General features: G+C 48.6%; 1 protein-coding gene across 4 annotated transcripts in view; it reads right to left on the bottom strand.

The window, feature by feature from the left end:
- Positions 1–2,833: 2,833 nt before the first annotated feature.
- IFT43 (intraflagellar transport 43) overlaps positions 2,834–15,532 on the bottom strand; it is a 101,045-nt gene continuing 88,346 nt past the window's right edge. For 3 of the 4 annotated variants that reach the window (XM_009006366.5, XM_035261114.3, XM_002754129.7), the window contains exons 6-9: positions 4,215–4,287; positions 3,869–3,944; positions 3,281–3,343; positions 2,834–3,113 (exon numbers count right to left, since the gene is read on the bottom strand). In XM_009006366.5, coding sequence (XP_009004614.1) covers positions 2,994–3,113; positions 3,281–3,343; positions 3,869–3,944; positions 4,215–4,287 — 332 coding nt within the window. In that variant the 3' untranslated portion in view covers positions 2,834–2,993. Of the gene's footprint in view, positions 3,114–3,280; positions 3,344–3,868; positions 3,945–4,214; positions 4,288–10,124; positions 10,220–15,532 lie in introns of all 4 variants that reach the window. The other variant, XM_035261116.3, reaches the window with a different exon arrangement.

Raw genomic sequence — 15,532 nt, 5'->3', positions numbered from 1 at the left:
TCCACAGTCTGCCTGTCAAGCCCAAGGAAGCCTGAGAATGCTGTCAGCATAGGAGGGAGGGGGCCCCAGACACCCACAGGCCTTCTCTGATAAGCTGAGCCTTGGGCACAGTGAACTGGAGAACCTTCTCTTTCCTTGACACCCCCACACCAGGCACCTTGACTTTCAGCTACTCCTCCAACAGGTCAGGCCCACGCCTGCCTCCTGATTTTTGCCAGTACTGTTCCTGCTACTGGGAGCACTGTTCCCTGGGCACTAGTCTTGCTCCTTCCTTCACCTTGTCAGGTGTGTGCGCGAATGCTCCCTCCTCAGGGAGGCCTCCCCTGCTCACCCTATTAAAAACCACAGCCCCCCACCCCAGCCCATTTTCATTTTTCTCTATAGTATCTCTTACCTCCTGTGACACTATCTATTTTACTCTATTTGTCCATCTCCCCTTCCAGAATGTAAGCTCTACAAGGAAAGGGAGTTTCACCTGTCTAGTTCTGCGTCTGGACTGCCTAGACCAGAGCCTGGCATGAGGGCAGTGTCAATCAATTATTTCATAAAGTAATGAACTTCCCCATCACAGCACAGCCTATGAGTGGCATCTCCGCAGTGACCACCCAGTGCCAAAGACACCAGGGGAGACTTTATCAGAGAGCAGCTGGGCTACCCAAGCCTGCTCAGAGGGGACTTGAGCCAGTCTAAGAGAAACTGGTAAGGAACTGGTTAACAAGCCATGTACTAACAGAAATGGCAACACCAAGATTCTTCACTTCACGCCCCTCCATGCCTGCATAAAACCGTATTGGTGCTACCTGTGGATGCTTGCTGATTGTTATGCCATCTTGGGCTGTCTTCCCGAAACGCTCTCTGAAATCAAGTATATAACCTCATGAAGGTATTTTCCATGTGAGATGAGAACCGGGTGGCCGTAGATTTTGGAACATCTCATTCCTCTGGCACCCTGATGACATGATGTGCAAATTCTGGGTAAAGGAAGAAGCCCAGACAGGACATGGCCAGGGCACAGGACGAGTGAAAGGAGACTCAGTCACATGTGGCCTGGACCTAATTTGTCCGAGCTTAGTTCACTCAATGCAGAGATGCTCCTACCCAGGTCCGCTGCTGTGGGGCCAAGACTCTTGAGCTCACCCATGTTGCCAGGCTTCACACCAGGGGATTGACAGAAGCCCTCTGCTCTGTGGTCACTCCGCAGACAAGGGTGGGGGTGGGGGGTGGTGGCCGTGGACTTCTTTCTCCCAAAGAACCTGCAATTCTGTCTGCTATAGACTAGATTACTTTCCCAAGCTGAAGGCAGCAGTGGGTAACAGAAAGAGTTGTTAACGCACTGTGGCATCAGAACTTGGAATTCCAGCTCTGCCACTCAGCTGGATAATCTTGGGTGATCCCTTAACCTCTCTGAGCCTCAGTTTCCTCATCTGTTAAGTGGCATAACCACAGCCTCTGCTTCACTGGGAGGCTGTGAGGCTGAAACTTGGTAATTCCTATGTGCGGAGCCCAGCACCTGGCATGTAGTGAGAGCTCCGTGTTAGATCTTCTTGCTGCTGCTGTTGTAAAATAAAGGGAGAAGGGAAGTCAGCCCCTAGCCACTTGCTCAGGCTGGCTGAAGACCTCCAAGGTTATCAGAGTCCTGAAGCAGTTGATTTGCCAGTAATTAAGGGAACAGAAACGCAGCCTTTCTCCTTTGGGTTTCGGATTCATGTAGACTCAAGCAAAACTAGCCTAGATGGAAACTTTTCCACGGCCATGGGAATTATTCCAAAGAGGGGCTGCCTGGGCTAAAAGTGTGACTCTGGAAAAGGAGGAAATGGGACCCTAAAGCCACTAAATCCCCGAGTTTATAATTAACAGACAAGCATTCGCTCTGCCTGTTCTGGAGCCATGTGGCTCGCCGGGGAAGGGCACCATAGTCACACAAAAATAACCCCCCAGTGGGTTTTTGATGTGCTGAGCCTCTTTGTTTTTCTGAATTTTAATGAAGGGATTTCCAGGCAGGATAAGAGAAGCACTCAGCGCTCTCCATGGCTGAGGAGTGGGCCTCAGTTAGCTGCTGCCAGCCTAACCCAAAGCCGCATGGGCCTAACCCAAAGCCTCATCCAAGAGAAGCAGGCAGGGAAGGGGCTCTGTCCTCAGATGAGAGAATCTCAGGGAGGAAAAGAGAAAAACAAAACCAAAAGACATCTCAGTTTAGGAGAAGGGTAGGACTCTGCTCCTGATCTCAGCACATCTTGGAACCAGGCAGTTATAATACTTATAGCGGTGGAGAAGGCAGCCACGTATCTGAAAGGATGAGGAGGGAGGCCCAGGCTCCGAAAGAGAGGGCTTCCATGGAATTCCCAGGGCTGCTGGCTGGCCCCTTCCATGAGATTCAGAAACGAGGCTCTGGGAACCTGTAATAGCTTTTGGAGCTCAAGGCATGGGTTGCAGGAAGACGGGAGAGAGGAGAATGTTGTCAGAACCACCACCAAACCCTGATGAAAATGAAGAATGGGTCTCCTTATCCCTCCTGCCTCCTGCTCCCTCTGCCGCAGCTGCCTGGAAGCCTGTGATGCAGGTGGCAGTGCAGGGTCCCTAAGGTCACAGAGGGCCCAGAGCACCGCAGGAGGGGAGGCCCCACCCCAGAACCCTCGCAGGCAACTGTTTGAAACCTCCCAAGAAGTGGACAGCTTCCAGTAGAAGTGCCCACTCCTCCTCCTTCTCCTGAAGCAAACTCTCCCACATGCTCCTCAGCTCTGAGTTTCGAGTTCCTATCAGCTGGCTTAAAAACTGTTCTCCTTCACTTGCAATAAACTTTTCCAAGAAGAGACTGGAAAGAAAGGGAGGAGATGGCACAGGATAAAGCAATTTATTGCAATTGAATTATCCAATGTGGTTGACTGAATATAAATATTTTTATTACAAAATATGTAAAAATTTGGAGCTGCTCGCAAGCTTCTTTAGCTTTAAGCGCACTGTATTTTTTCATGTCTAGAGAGTGGGTGACGGGCTCAGGTGTGCCTGGGTTGCCCCGCAGGTTCCTCCTTCTCTGTTTGCAGTGGGTCCCACTCAGTGAGGGTCTCTGAGGACACCTCAGTGAACAGATGGTCCCAGTCCCAGCCGACGTCATCCTGCCAAGAAGGGTACCACTGGGTAAGGCAAACAAAGGCCTTTTCTCTCAACTGTAGCTGACTCCGCCCACCCATCCAGGCCTCAAGGAGGCACAGATCAGCCTGGGAGTCACTGGTTATATGAATGCCAAAGCGGAGAGGCCGGGGAACTGGTGCTGCCACTGTACCTCCCGGACTTCGTGCTCTGGCGCAAGCACTTTGGTGAGGAGTTTCAGGTCGATCTCCCCATCCTGCAAATGCAAACAAAAGAGGTCAGGCTAAGCACCTCGAGGGCTTTCAGGCAACTATTTCTTGCAAAATCACAATCAGTTTTTGTGTGTCAGAACTTCCCAAACAGAACTTTCCAAACTGAGACCTGCAGACATGCCTTCAAAGAGAGTAAAATTATGAATGAACCCCCGGCCACTGGGAAATGAGGGAAGGCTATGCTTCCTACATGCTGGGTGTGCTTTGGGGCAAAGGACCATACTGGGAGGGCAGAGCATGACCCACAGGGACAGAGGGGAGTGGGTGCCATCAGGTGCCAAGTGAGCAGCCATGGAGGCAGGTGGGAGCCTGGCACTGAGAAACACTGGAATATGTTGGGTCCAGGCTTGCCGTGAGATGATCGAGGATAAAACCTCCAGCAGAGGTATGGGTGCTGGGCAGCCAGCCTCAGGGACTGCTGCAGATGCTGTATAGCTTTGGAGGAACTGAGAAATCTCTATGGCTGTTGCTTGGAGCCTGTGTCTCTATGCAGACGCCGTTCCACTCACCAACGTCTGAATGGCTGAGTACTTCATGAGGTCATTGTCTAGGTCTCGGTAGGTCATCACCTGCTTTACCTGAATGCTGAAGGAAAGAGACAGCGAGAGGAGGGAACCCCAGGCAGGACCTGTTCCAGGAGTGCTGCCAGGCCACCATCCCCAGAGCCTCGTACACAGCCGGGGATGACCAAAATGGGAATAACATGTCTTAATGAAACGGGTACCCTGGATGGAGCTCAACACCAGAAAGATCTGGATTTACACTGGGGGGTGGCAAAAGGCCGCTGTAGATAATATTTGGAGTATATTAATTCACGTGTTCTCTGCCTCCCTAATCATATCCGATTTAACCTACCTGGGAGGGGCTGCCACCTGCAAAACAAAGTCTTCTTCTTGTACTTCCTCCAGATCCGGAATGATAGGCATATCTGCAAGGAGAGGCAGAGGCAGCCCTGTCCACGGAACTCATAGGGATTGTGTCTGCTTCCCCACTTCTCACTCACTCCTCTTCAACACACCAGCCATGAGGCCGTGGGCTGGGGCAGGAATCTAACTAGGGGTAGGATCAAAGGTGGAGTTTCAACAATGTCTGAATCCCAACCTCACACCAGAACCTGCTGAGGTAGAACCTCCTGGGTCGGGCTCAGGCATCTGGATTTTTTCCCCAGGAGTTCCCTGGTGATTCTGATGCATGCAACAGGTCAGGAGCCACTGCAGTGGGTCTCCAAGGAGAAATGTAAAGAAATAAGAGTCCCAGACAGCACGTGAGGAAGGTCTTGTTAGAAGAGAGGAAAGCAGAGGAACTGACAAGTGAACCTGGCATGGTAAGGGACAGAGGAACTGAGAGTGTGTAGTGTCACAAAGCGGATATGCATTAGCCCCGGAGTGCAATCGTCATGGCCCTCAGCCTGCATCTGAAGGGCATCTTCCACCTAATGACACAGCCTGACTCCTTGGGATCCGGGTCTCCATTCACTAGGTCTAATATAATCAGTGATGCTGAGTCTATGATTGTGCTTTTCTTGCTGTCTCAAGATTTTCCATCTCTGAACTCTCCAGACAACATATGAAGAAACATGAGGCCATTTCTTTCACCAGTCCAACAAAATCATGCAAATAGAGAAAGTGGGAAACCAGTCCATCCCTTAACCATGGCAACTTGCTTAAGTGACCAAAAGCTGTCCATGTTCTCATGGGTCAACCTAAAACCCTAAAGAAATATCTCCTCCTCCAAGTGACTATCACGGACTGGTTGAGAGATTTTGTTTCAAACAGTCAGGGATAAGGGAGAAGAAAGAGATGGTACAAGAAAAAGGCCTGGTGGGGTGAGGCAGTCCTGGAATTTCTAAGCCAACTGTAAACACAGAAAGAAGGAAAAATCCCACAGAGAGACAAGCGAAGACATCTTTCATTTCTGCTTTCACGGGCTGACTTCAATCTTAGTTTTAAAATCATTTCAAGAACAGCTGAGAAGACCCTTGCCACTTTCAGGCAATTCATGACTTAGACTTTTCGATCACTCCAGTCAAGTGACGCCAGAAGATGAAAATGTCAGTTCCAAGCCTGGTGTCTTTATTACGACTTCCGACAGTGGAGGCACAGATGTTGTACCTGGAAAAAGAGAGCATGGAAGGGAGAGACGGAGACAGAGAGAATTCAGCAGAAAGAGACGGGCAGAGAAAACAAGGGATAAAATGAGCGAAAGGGGATAAAAATAAAAAGGAGTTGCTGATAGAGAAAATAAAGAAGAGACAGGCCGGGCACGGTGGTTCAAGCCTGTAATCCCAGCACTTTGGGAGGCTGAGGCAGCTGGATCACGAGGTCAAGAGATCGAGACCATCTTGGTCAACATGGTGAAACCCCGTCTCTACTAAAAGTACAAAAAATTAGCTGGGCATGGTGGCGCGTGCCTGTAATCCCAGCTACTCAGGAGGCTGAGGCAGGAGAATTGCCTGAACCCAGGAGGCGGAGGTTGCGGTGAGCCGAGATCACGCCATTGCACTCCAGCCTGGGTAACAAGAGCGAAACTCCGTCTCAAAAAAAAAAAAAAAAAAAAAAAAAAAGAAGAGACACATCCACTCCCCCCGCAATAATGAACCACATTCAGCAAGTCTTACATCTAGAAAGGGGATGTTCAGAGCTTAGATTGTATCTCTCTGTCCTGCTAGAGAACTGGAGACTGAATGCTCTAAGATTCTATTTATTATGCTAATAGAAACTTAGCTTTCTTTTGCCCTCCTGCTCTGCGTGATTAATACAGTCCATTGTGCAGGCTGCTGAGAGTGTCGTTCCCAAGGCTGGTAAGGCTGCCCAGGCCCCGTGGAGGGCTGGGAGGAAGCTGGCTGTGCCGCGCACCATCAGCAGTGTGACAGTTTTGGAGTGCGCCTGGCTCTCCTCGGGTGCAGAGTCCAGCCTGAGATGAATATTCAGAAGGTGGTAAGAAAATGCCCCATGCTGAGTTTGGGGCTCAGGACAGGGTCTTCCCGAACTCCCCTTTCCCTCCACAACTTTAGCATTTGGGTCCTGTCAACTCTGCCCAGCGTCTTGGGGCTCTCAGGAATTGCACTTCTGCCCAATGTCCACTCTCTCTCTCCACGGGCTTCCCTCTTCATCCCCAACCCCCTCCTCCAAATGTGCACAAAGAGTGTGGGGCTGGCCCATCTGTGACAGATCAGAGGTCAGCTCGGGCCTTGGCAAAGGGGCCGCTCAGAACGGCACTGGTGGGGCTGGCCACACAGTGGGATTTCTCTCTAATTGGAAGCCTGGTGCCCAGCAGAACCTGGTGAACCGCCTGAGTGGGACAGAGCCAGCGATGACAGCCAGGCCAAGGCAAGCTGGAACATTCTTGTGCAGTGACAGCTTGAGCCATCGCAGCAGAGGCAGGCCATCCAACTCCGGCCCCCAGCAGAACAGGTGTCTACGGAGCAGGTTTTGGGCAAACTTCAAAGAACTTCACAATTTTACAGTTTCTGCAAGTGTTCATGAGCACATATGTTTTGGAGAATTTGATTTTCTCTTTATCTCCTTCCCTCCTCCCTGCTCCCCCACTCTCACATATACCATGAACGACCACAGGAAAAAGAAAACAGACTTAAGAAACCAGCTTCTTCACAAAATTACTTATGAGGAGGGACCTGGCCTGCATCCCATAAGAGGCAGTGACTTGACTCGCAAAGGTGGACGGGTGATGGGGCCTGCTTCAGGTTGTAAAGTTTGCCCTGCAAAGCACATGATTTTAACAGAGACAATACGAGGAAGACAGGAGTCATTCTGGCACTGTTGAAAAGCAACCACCATTTTCAAAAATTTTTCTTCAACGTTGCTAATACCGAGAAGAACGTGAACGGCTACAGTGAGGTCAGGAGCATGCTGTGTCGGTGGACTCCTGCTTCATGGTTCAGAGGCAGGCTCTGGAGGCAGGAGGGTCTGCTCCAAACCCAGGCTCTACCACCTACTAGTTGTGTGACTTTTTCTTTCTATGCCTCAATTTCTTCATCAATAAAATGAAGGTCAGACTCACGCCCACCCATTCAGTTGCTGTAAGTATTAAATGTAATGATCTTCATAAAATACTAGCACTGTGATCAGTATAGAATATTCATTAACTATTCTTATGGACTTATCCGATACTATATTATGTATGCAGAGGAACTATATGGTTCCAACTTCATATTCAGCTGCCCAGTGATGGCCATTTTTCAGAAGAGAACACTGAGACTAAGCAAGATTAAGCAGCTTGCATGGGGTGAAACTATGAATAATGGACCGAGCCAGGCTTCCCACTTCAATGTGGCGGCAATGCCTGAGCTGTGCCACACCCTACACGGGCTTTCTTCTCAAAAGTGAAACGCATTCAAAGACACCTCGTCCTATAGTGAAGGGGTGAGACAACTGCCTGTGGTCAAGACATCTTTCACTCGACGTCCTCTGAGACTGAATGTCCTCTCTTCTGGGGTCTTTCTCTTGATTCCAATAACCATAAATCTGCTAAGTCCTCTCCCTTACTGTAAACCCTGACTCGCTACTTCCCTAAAAGGCCAAATGGAGCAGAATGAAAAACATGTGGCACACCAGAGTCCCAAAGACTCCATCTCCACCAACCCTATCTTATTAAACCAGCCTGAAGGAGGAGGAGGCAGCCAGGCACCTTGAACAGCCCGAGGAGAAGGTGAGGCTGTGACACCCCCAGCACCATGGGAGCTGGTATCCCCAGTTTTTGTCTCAGTTCCCCGGAAGGCAGTGCCACCCTCACACGGCCATGCTGTTCTCTGCCCCAGCTCTGATGCTTTAACAGAAGACTCCTTCTTGCCTTGTGCACCGCTCCCTGGCTCAGTGTTAGCTATTTCCTATCTGTTCAACCTGTCTCTGCCCCACGTGGTGCCTGGTCAGCCACGCTGTGGGGAAACTCCATTCGTCTGCTTGTTCATTCATTCATTCATAGTTTCCTTCCTTCATTCATCCATTCAAGGATACTGATGGAGCAACCACTATGTGAAAGGTACCATGCCAGTAACAGCAGCAAATAAAATAAACATGCTCCCTGTCTTCATGGGGCACCAGTCTGATAGACGCCAATAAACACAGAGAAAGGTACTGCTTGCAAATGAAAATACACACAAAGAAAGAAACCAACCGGATCTCATGATGGAAAGTAACAGGGAAACCTGAGTATTTTTCTAAAACAAAAGTAACATTATAGGTAGTAATAAATTCGAGTGCTATAGAAAGGCTTAGAATGAAAATGTCCCTTCCTTCTGTGAGACCCAGTCATCTCCCAAGAGGTAATCACTGTTAACGACTTTTTCATACTTATTTACTGAAAAGAATTTGTGAATAACACAGCATGTATGTCCTTCAAAAGTGTTCACAAATGGGATCACACTACACAGACACTGTTCTGTACCTTGCTTGTATCTTTTCTTACATGTATTTTTATATACATGTATTTTTTCTTTTAAATGACCTTCTCCTATTCTGTTGAACACTGCTCCACAATGCGTTTAATCCAGTCCAGAGAGGATTGAATCTGGATGTGTGGGATTAGAGTTAGTAGGGTTAGGATTAAACAGTTAAAGGAGGAAGGTATTTCTGAATTGAGGACAGGGCAGCTGAAGCTGAGGGAGGAGCAGGATTCAGGCAGGCAGGAGACAACAGGTGCAAAGGTGCTCGGTGGTGAGAAGTAACGAAAGGCAGGACACTGTGGTTGGACTATGCCAGACCCCTTCCAAGGCATGACGGGGGAAAACCCAGAGGGACTAAGCAGGATTGAAAATGCATGTCCCCTCCTTAGTGGTGCACTTCTGAACCTAACAAGCAGAAATAAAAGCTTCCTACTTTATCCTTCCATAACACTTTCTTCATGGCCACAGGGTAGCCCTCACTACCTTGCAGGAGGTGGAGTACATGAAATTTGCTCCACGTCTGCCCCCTGGATGGTGAACTAGCTGAGAGCAAAGGCCACACCCCAGGCACCTGTGCATTCCAAGGACTGGAAAAATTAGGAAAAAAGAACTGCAGTCACCAGACACCCCTCAGATCAGGAAGTGACACACACGGAAAAGCCATGTCAACCTTCTCTACGTTATTCCAACTAGAATTGCTACTGAGTCCTAAAGCTGCCTGAGTAGGACTCATTTCACAAGAACAACAAAGAGTAATCCTTGGACACTTCCTGGAATTGGTAACATCATAGAAAAGGCTTTGGCTTCCTTCAGAGCCGCAAGGCCCACTGGGAAAGGCTTGCACATATCCAAGAAACAATGGATGCGTGGAAACAAAGTTTCAGAGGAAGAGTCATTCAAATTTGGTCCAATATGGCCCAACGGGCTTCCAAACCTGAGGCTGGGTCACACTGCTCTTCACCAACCTCCAGATTCTGGAAGCACCCAACAGAGGCTTATTAACGCACAGCAACAGCAGTGTAAACCTGTTTCAAAAAGAGAGATTGCCAAATGGGAAACTCATTTTGATACTAGAACACTAGTCTGCTGACACCCAACACATCTACCCGATAAATCACTCAGCAGATGATACCACAGCAATGAATGGGTGCTGCCTAAATACAAAGAAACGTATAGAACACCAATAGATCCATTACAACTGATTTCGAATATGTGAGCTGTTAGATGCGAGGGCAACTGCTATTTGCCCTGAAATACATTCATTATGGATACCATCATCACATGTGCACATAAAATGCTAATTACCTAGCAAAGTCCCAGAAGGATCCCTTTTAGCTCCTGTGGCCTGACAGTCAAAAGCCTACCTGCCTCTTCCAATGAAGCCAGCCCCAAATCTCTGTGATGCGTTTTGTGATAGCATGTGTTCAGATCCAGCTGTTGTTTGCCTGTTTGGGTACTGCTAGAACAGAAAGTGACTTCTTAGATTGGACTCAGCTTGCAGTGAGTATACCCTAAGCACTACCCAGCTCGTCACCTGGAGTATAAATCTAACTCTGGCAGGAAGAAGAGAACAAAGGAGGTACCCCCATCTGGCCCCTGGGTCCCACTCAGGCAGAGATGCTTCAGGCAGGGTGTTTCTTTCTCTCTGTAAGCCTTTAGGTTCTACTCTTGGCTAATTTTCTTGGTTGGGGATTTCTGAATGGGATTCCCTGGTCGTGTTCAGTAGGACTTCTATAGAACTACACCAAGTCTCTTCTGTACTCCAGCACTTTCTCACCTTGACATCTGAGCAAATGATACAAAAGGCTGGCTTAGCTTTCCAGCTTCCTCAGGGTGCTTGCCGATGACACCAGCCCTCTCACATCATTGTCACTGACGACAAGGAGGGGTAGAGAACTCCATGCGCTTCCAAAGGCAAATGCCCTGTTTGGTTACACACAATCTCTTCCCAAACTTCTTTCCCACTCAGTGTCCTGGCCACTGGAGAGCATTCGCAGGCTGCTTAGGGCTCACATCTGCCATACATAGACAAGTCAACAACCAATCCACATGAAAGGGATCTGGTCATGCTGCTTAAGGGCACCCCAAAAGAGCAGTCCAGACCCTAATTCTGTGCCCAAAGTCAACAGACATTCAGAACTCTCAAGTGGAAGGAAACAATGTCCATGTTTTTAGGAAATGGCAACTTAAATCCAGAGATCATTATAATATTTCTCTGCAGCTGCAAAACTTTGTTTTACTGAATGCTGTTACCTTCTGCATCACGTATGGGGAATTTTAAACAGGCAAATGGAAGAAGGTCTGATTGAAGATGAAGTTAAGTGAAAGAAATTGGTCTCATTTAGCACATGACAGGATTCATCTGTGTTCCCAAGTCCACTGAGGTGGCATCATGGGCGTTTCATATTCATGAGCTGCTGCGACACTATGTCCCCTCATTTACAAAGAGCCGTGTTCAGCAAATTCTGTCCCTGTGGACACTCCGTGCATTTCATGGTCTTGTCAGAGAGACATCAAACGCTCCAGTAACCAAATACCAGAAAATGGCTTTAATTAGTGGATCTCAATCGTATAAATAATGTTTTTTTCTAAGTGAAAAAATGGAGAACTTTTTAAAAGGGAAAAGAAAAGGGAAAGCAGGAGGCAACAGGCTTCAAACACCCAAAGGAACAAGGGAAAGTGGCAGTCTCAGAGGAGCTCCCGAGCAGTCCGCTGCACTCCTCGAATCAGGGGACAAGGGGCACAAACACGTCTTAGGTCTCTGGCAGGTCTGCTTTATGAAGATGTGTCCCTTGTGATTTCACCTGATTAGAGCCGGGTCCAGGGCTGTACTCGTTACTGGCAGGTAGGAGAAAAGAGTCTGAACGTTGCGACAGTGGCTAAGGAGCCATGCTGCAAAAGCTGCGGAACGGGACTGACTGCACACCACATGCGTGTGGCCCTGCAGACATGGTGGGGTACGTGGTCAGGAGCCACGCACGAGCAGGTCCCTGAGGAGGTGTGCAATGGGAGACAGGGAGAGGAGGCCCTGTTCTACAGTGCCGGTGTGGGGCGCCCATATGCTGAAACGCCTCTGTGCTCCTCCAAAGTGACTCTCTCCTGATGTTGCTGGGGAAAAAAGATCACAGACCTTAAGAGGATGAAGATCAAAATAGGTGATTGCTCCTCACAGCTCCCCGAAGCTGTGGCAGCTCTCTTGGCTGACAATGGGGAGGGAGGTTTGGACTGAGGTGGGTTTCTGAGGTTAGCCAGGCCTCAGTACAGTTGGGATCTGGCTGGACCTTCTGCAGAGAAGGGGGTTTGTCAACTTGGCTCCGGAGACACTATGGTGTGTGAATGCTGGACCTCATTATGTTACCCACGGAGGGAGGTTAGCATGTTTCTGAAAGAGCCATGAGTGTCACCCCCGAGACAGCAATCTTCCTGTCATCCCACCCAGGTCTGCTGAAGGTTAAGCAGGAATCGGGATTGGCAACACAAGGAAGCGGCAGCCAGGACTCAGCCTTGCAGGCCATTCAAAGGTGGGGTTCCTGAGAGACAGGCACGGCCCAGAGAGGACTCTCCATAGGGAAGGGCCCATTCAGCCAAGCAGTCTCAAGTGACCCCATTCTGAAGAGGACCCCGCCGTCACCTGCCTGGGTGACCCTTAGGGAGCGTCACTCTGCTGGTTACTTTCAATGGAAGGAAACGGAGGACAACATCCTGCAGTGGCTCTCCCAGAGCCTCGTGGAGGTCCCAGCTTTTATCTGTGGAGACGTATTAAGGACAAGGAGGGGTAAAGGACTTTAAACGTGACGAAGAAATAAAGTGGCTGGAAGGAATGGAAGCTGAGGAACTCTCCACTCTCTTCAATAAGGCCCAAGATGGGTGATCCGGTATTAATGTGACAGAGAGCACCTTCTCAGAGCCGCCCGTGGAAGAACATTAGAAAGCGGGCATATCTGATTCCATTTCATCCTCTTCATGTTACACTGAGAAAAACAAGACAAACTACACCGCTTTTATTCTAAATCCTTAGGTTTTGTATTTTTCCTTATATATATTTATTACAAAAATGCTCCTTTGATCGGTGCCACCCATGACACCCCCACATACGGAACGCTTCTGAGCGGCTCCCTCTGCGCAAGGCCACTGCTGGTGACAGCCAGCTGGTTTTGATCACAGCCACTCGGAATCGAATTTTCATAAGACAGATGAGGAGTCTTACTGCTGCTTGCTCTCTTATCAGATGAGAAACGGGGGGGAGGGGGAAAACGGGTCCTGAGGGAGCAGCGCAACAATCAAGGGCGGCGGGGCTCTTTCTCTGTCCCTCCGCTGCTGCAATTTTCAAAGGAGTTCGCCTCGAGCACTTTTAAATGATGGTGTCTCAATTCTGTAATCATCTTTCAAGAGCTTTCTCTTAAAGGGTCTTTTAGGTAAACCTAGTCCGTCAACCACACTTACAGACTCAGGAATCACATTCGTGTCCTCCTGCATGTGTATACAGACAAGTGCGCACACACACTGGACATCTCTGAATGTTCAGAAGGCCAGAAGAACCTACAGTGTGGAAGGAAGCTGCGTCATTTGGCCATGAAGCTTGCCTCCTGCTAGGGTCAGAGGGCTCCCTATTACCTCTTCCCCAGATTTCTGCCCTATGTAGGTTTTGTTGACTCAGGTCCTCCTTTAGAAATTTATCCCCATGTGTGATGTGTCAGAAGGAAAAGACTTCTCCAACCAAGGACTAAGTGATGTCCTAAGTCCAGCCTCAGAGGCACAAACATGCTTGTCCCTTCCTGTCTCACCTAAAGGACAGTTGGCTGCCAGCCTTCAAACTGAGAAATGAACCACGGCCTTCTATTTAGGAGAGCATAGACTGTCACCAGTCATCCAGGCCACAACCTGCTGTGTTCTGGGTTACAAAGGCTATTTGGAGCACTCTACAACTCCACCTCTTTTTTCATTGCAGATAACATGGTGCCTTTTCTTTATAGGGTCCCCATCACTGGAAACAGACATCCTAGAATACTAAGCCTCTCTTTCTTTCTGGTCGGATAAAAATCAAAGCAGTCTAAGATCTCCCTGGGTAGTGGTCCTCATCAATCTAAGGCCTCTCCCCTGCTCACATCCTCATTCACCTGCTCCTGTCACAACTGCGTGGAGGTGGAGAAGTGCTCATGCCTCTTCCTGAAAGCCGAAGCATTGCGTACAGTCACATCTGGGACAGTCTCACAGAACTAAATGGGATTGGCTTTGTCCTAGCCTGATCCTGTCTTCTGTATTAAACGGGGACAGAATCCACAGAGTTACAACATATAAACTCTGATCTCTATAATGATTTCGGGGAGATTTAACTCTCATTTACTTTCGTCAGTGCTTGGTGCTGGATAATCTGCTATTAATCACAGTCCTCCAAACAGACTATAGCATGACAGAATGCTGACAGAGCTTTCTCTCTGTGTTCCTGGAGGAAGGTTATAATACAACCTGCTTCGTTTAAACATGCGTGCATGCCCATTGCAAGACTTTCGTTAGCAAGCTGCTCGCATAACAAGGAAAATGGAAGCCCAGAAAGGTTACTACTGTCAACCATGTTTTGAGCAGAGACGTTTGTGATGGTATGTTTGGGACATCTGGTGTAACCCAGACATTTCAGGACACAATTAGGGACTCTGGCCTAGCTGTGCCAATGCAACAGGATGTCTGGTCAAGACTCATGGCCCATGTAGCACATTGTGGAATTTCAGGTCTCACCAAACCTCCCAAACTCTCCAATACTCACAGTGCAATCTGTACAAGCCCAGTGAAACTCCTCACCCTAAAATAGGTTCTCCCCTCTGGAGGACTTAGCACAGGCACTCTTGAATTCATCACGTAAAAGCAATCACCATGGTTTTGATGGAAAAAAGAGGAAAGGTCAAACCTGAACCTTCTGCTTTATGTCATGAGAGCTTTAAAGACCTGGTCTCTTGTGCTTGTCTCTATCCAGCCCAGGCCCTGCTGTAGATAAAACTTGACAATGAGAGGAGCAGCAGAACCGAGGACATGGCCAAGAAGCAAAACTGAGAACCGGAATGGGGAGTAGATGTGCAACAGGCTGCTGGAAAACAGGTGGAGACAGGCTCCTCCATAAGTAGGGCTGTGAGCAGAGGGGTTAGGAGTCACAAAGACCACGCCTGAGTCCCAGCGCCACCCATTCCTAGCCGGGGTGTGCTGGAGCAGCTCCCACTGGCCCCAAAGAGCCACTTGCTAAATTATTAGGAATTTTGCCTGCAGGTTGTCAAACAGAAACATCATTTAAGGTGAAATTATACATATCTTATAATTAAGTAAATTATATTAAAAAGAAAGGGCCAGTGCAGTGGCTCACCCCTGTAATTCCAGCACTTTCAGAGGCCAAGGCAGGTGGATCACAAGGTCAGGAGTTCAAGACCATCCTGGCCAACATGGTGAAATCTCTACTAAAAATACAAAAATTAGCAGGGCATAGTGGCAGGGACCTGCAGTTCCAGCTACTCAGGAGGCTGAGGCAGGGAATGGCTTGAACCCGGGAGATGGAGGTTGTAGCGAGCCAAGATGGCACCACTGCACTTTAGCCTGGGTGATAGAACAAGACTCCACCCCCAAAAAAAGAAAAACAAAAGAAAAAAGAAAGCTAATAAATACTCAGAACTCACCATCACTTTCTGAAATTTACTCCATTTTCCTATTATCTGTGCTCTTGAGGCTATGTATGCCTACTGTGTATCTGTATAGAGGAAGTAAACACGTGTGATGGTGCTGCTGCCCATCT

This window comes from Callithrix jacchus, chromosome 8 (assembly GCF_049354715.1).
Source record: "Callithrix jacchus isolate 240 chromosome 8, calJac240_pri, whole genome shotgun sequence".
In the NCBI taxonomy this organism is placed as follows: domain Eukaryota; kingdom Metazoa; phylum Chordata; class Mammalia; order Primates; family Cebidae; genus Callithrix; species Callithrix jacchus.
The sequence above is the reverse complement of the archived record's forward strand: the minus strand, read 5'-3'. Positions and strand labels throughout refer to the sequence as shown.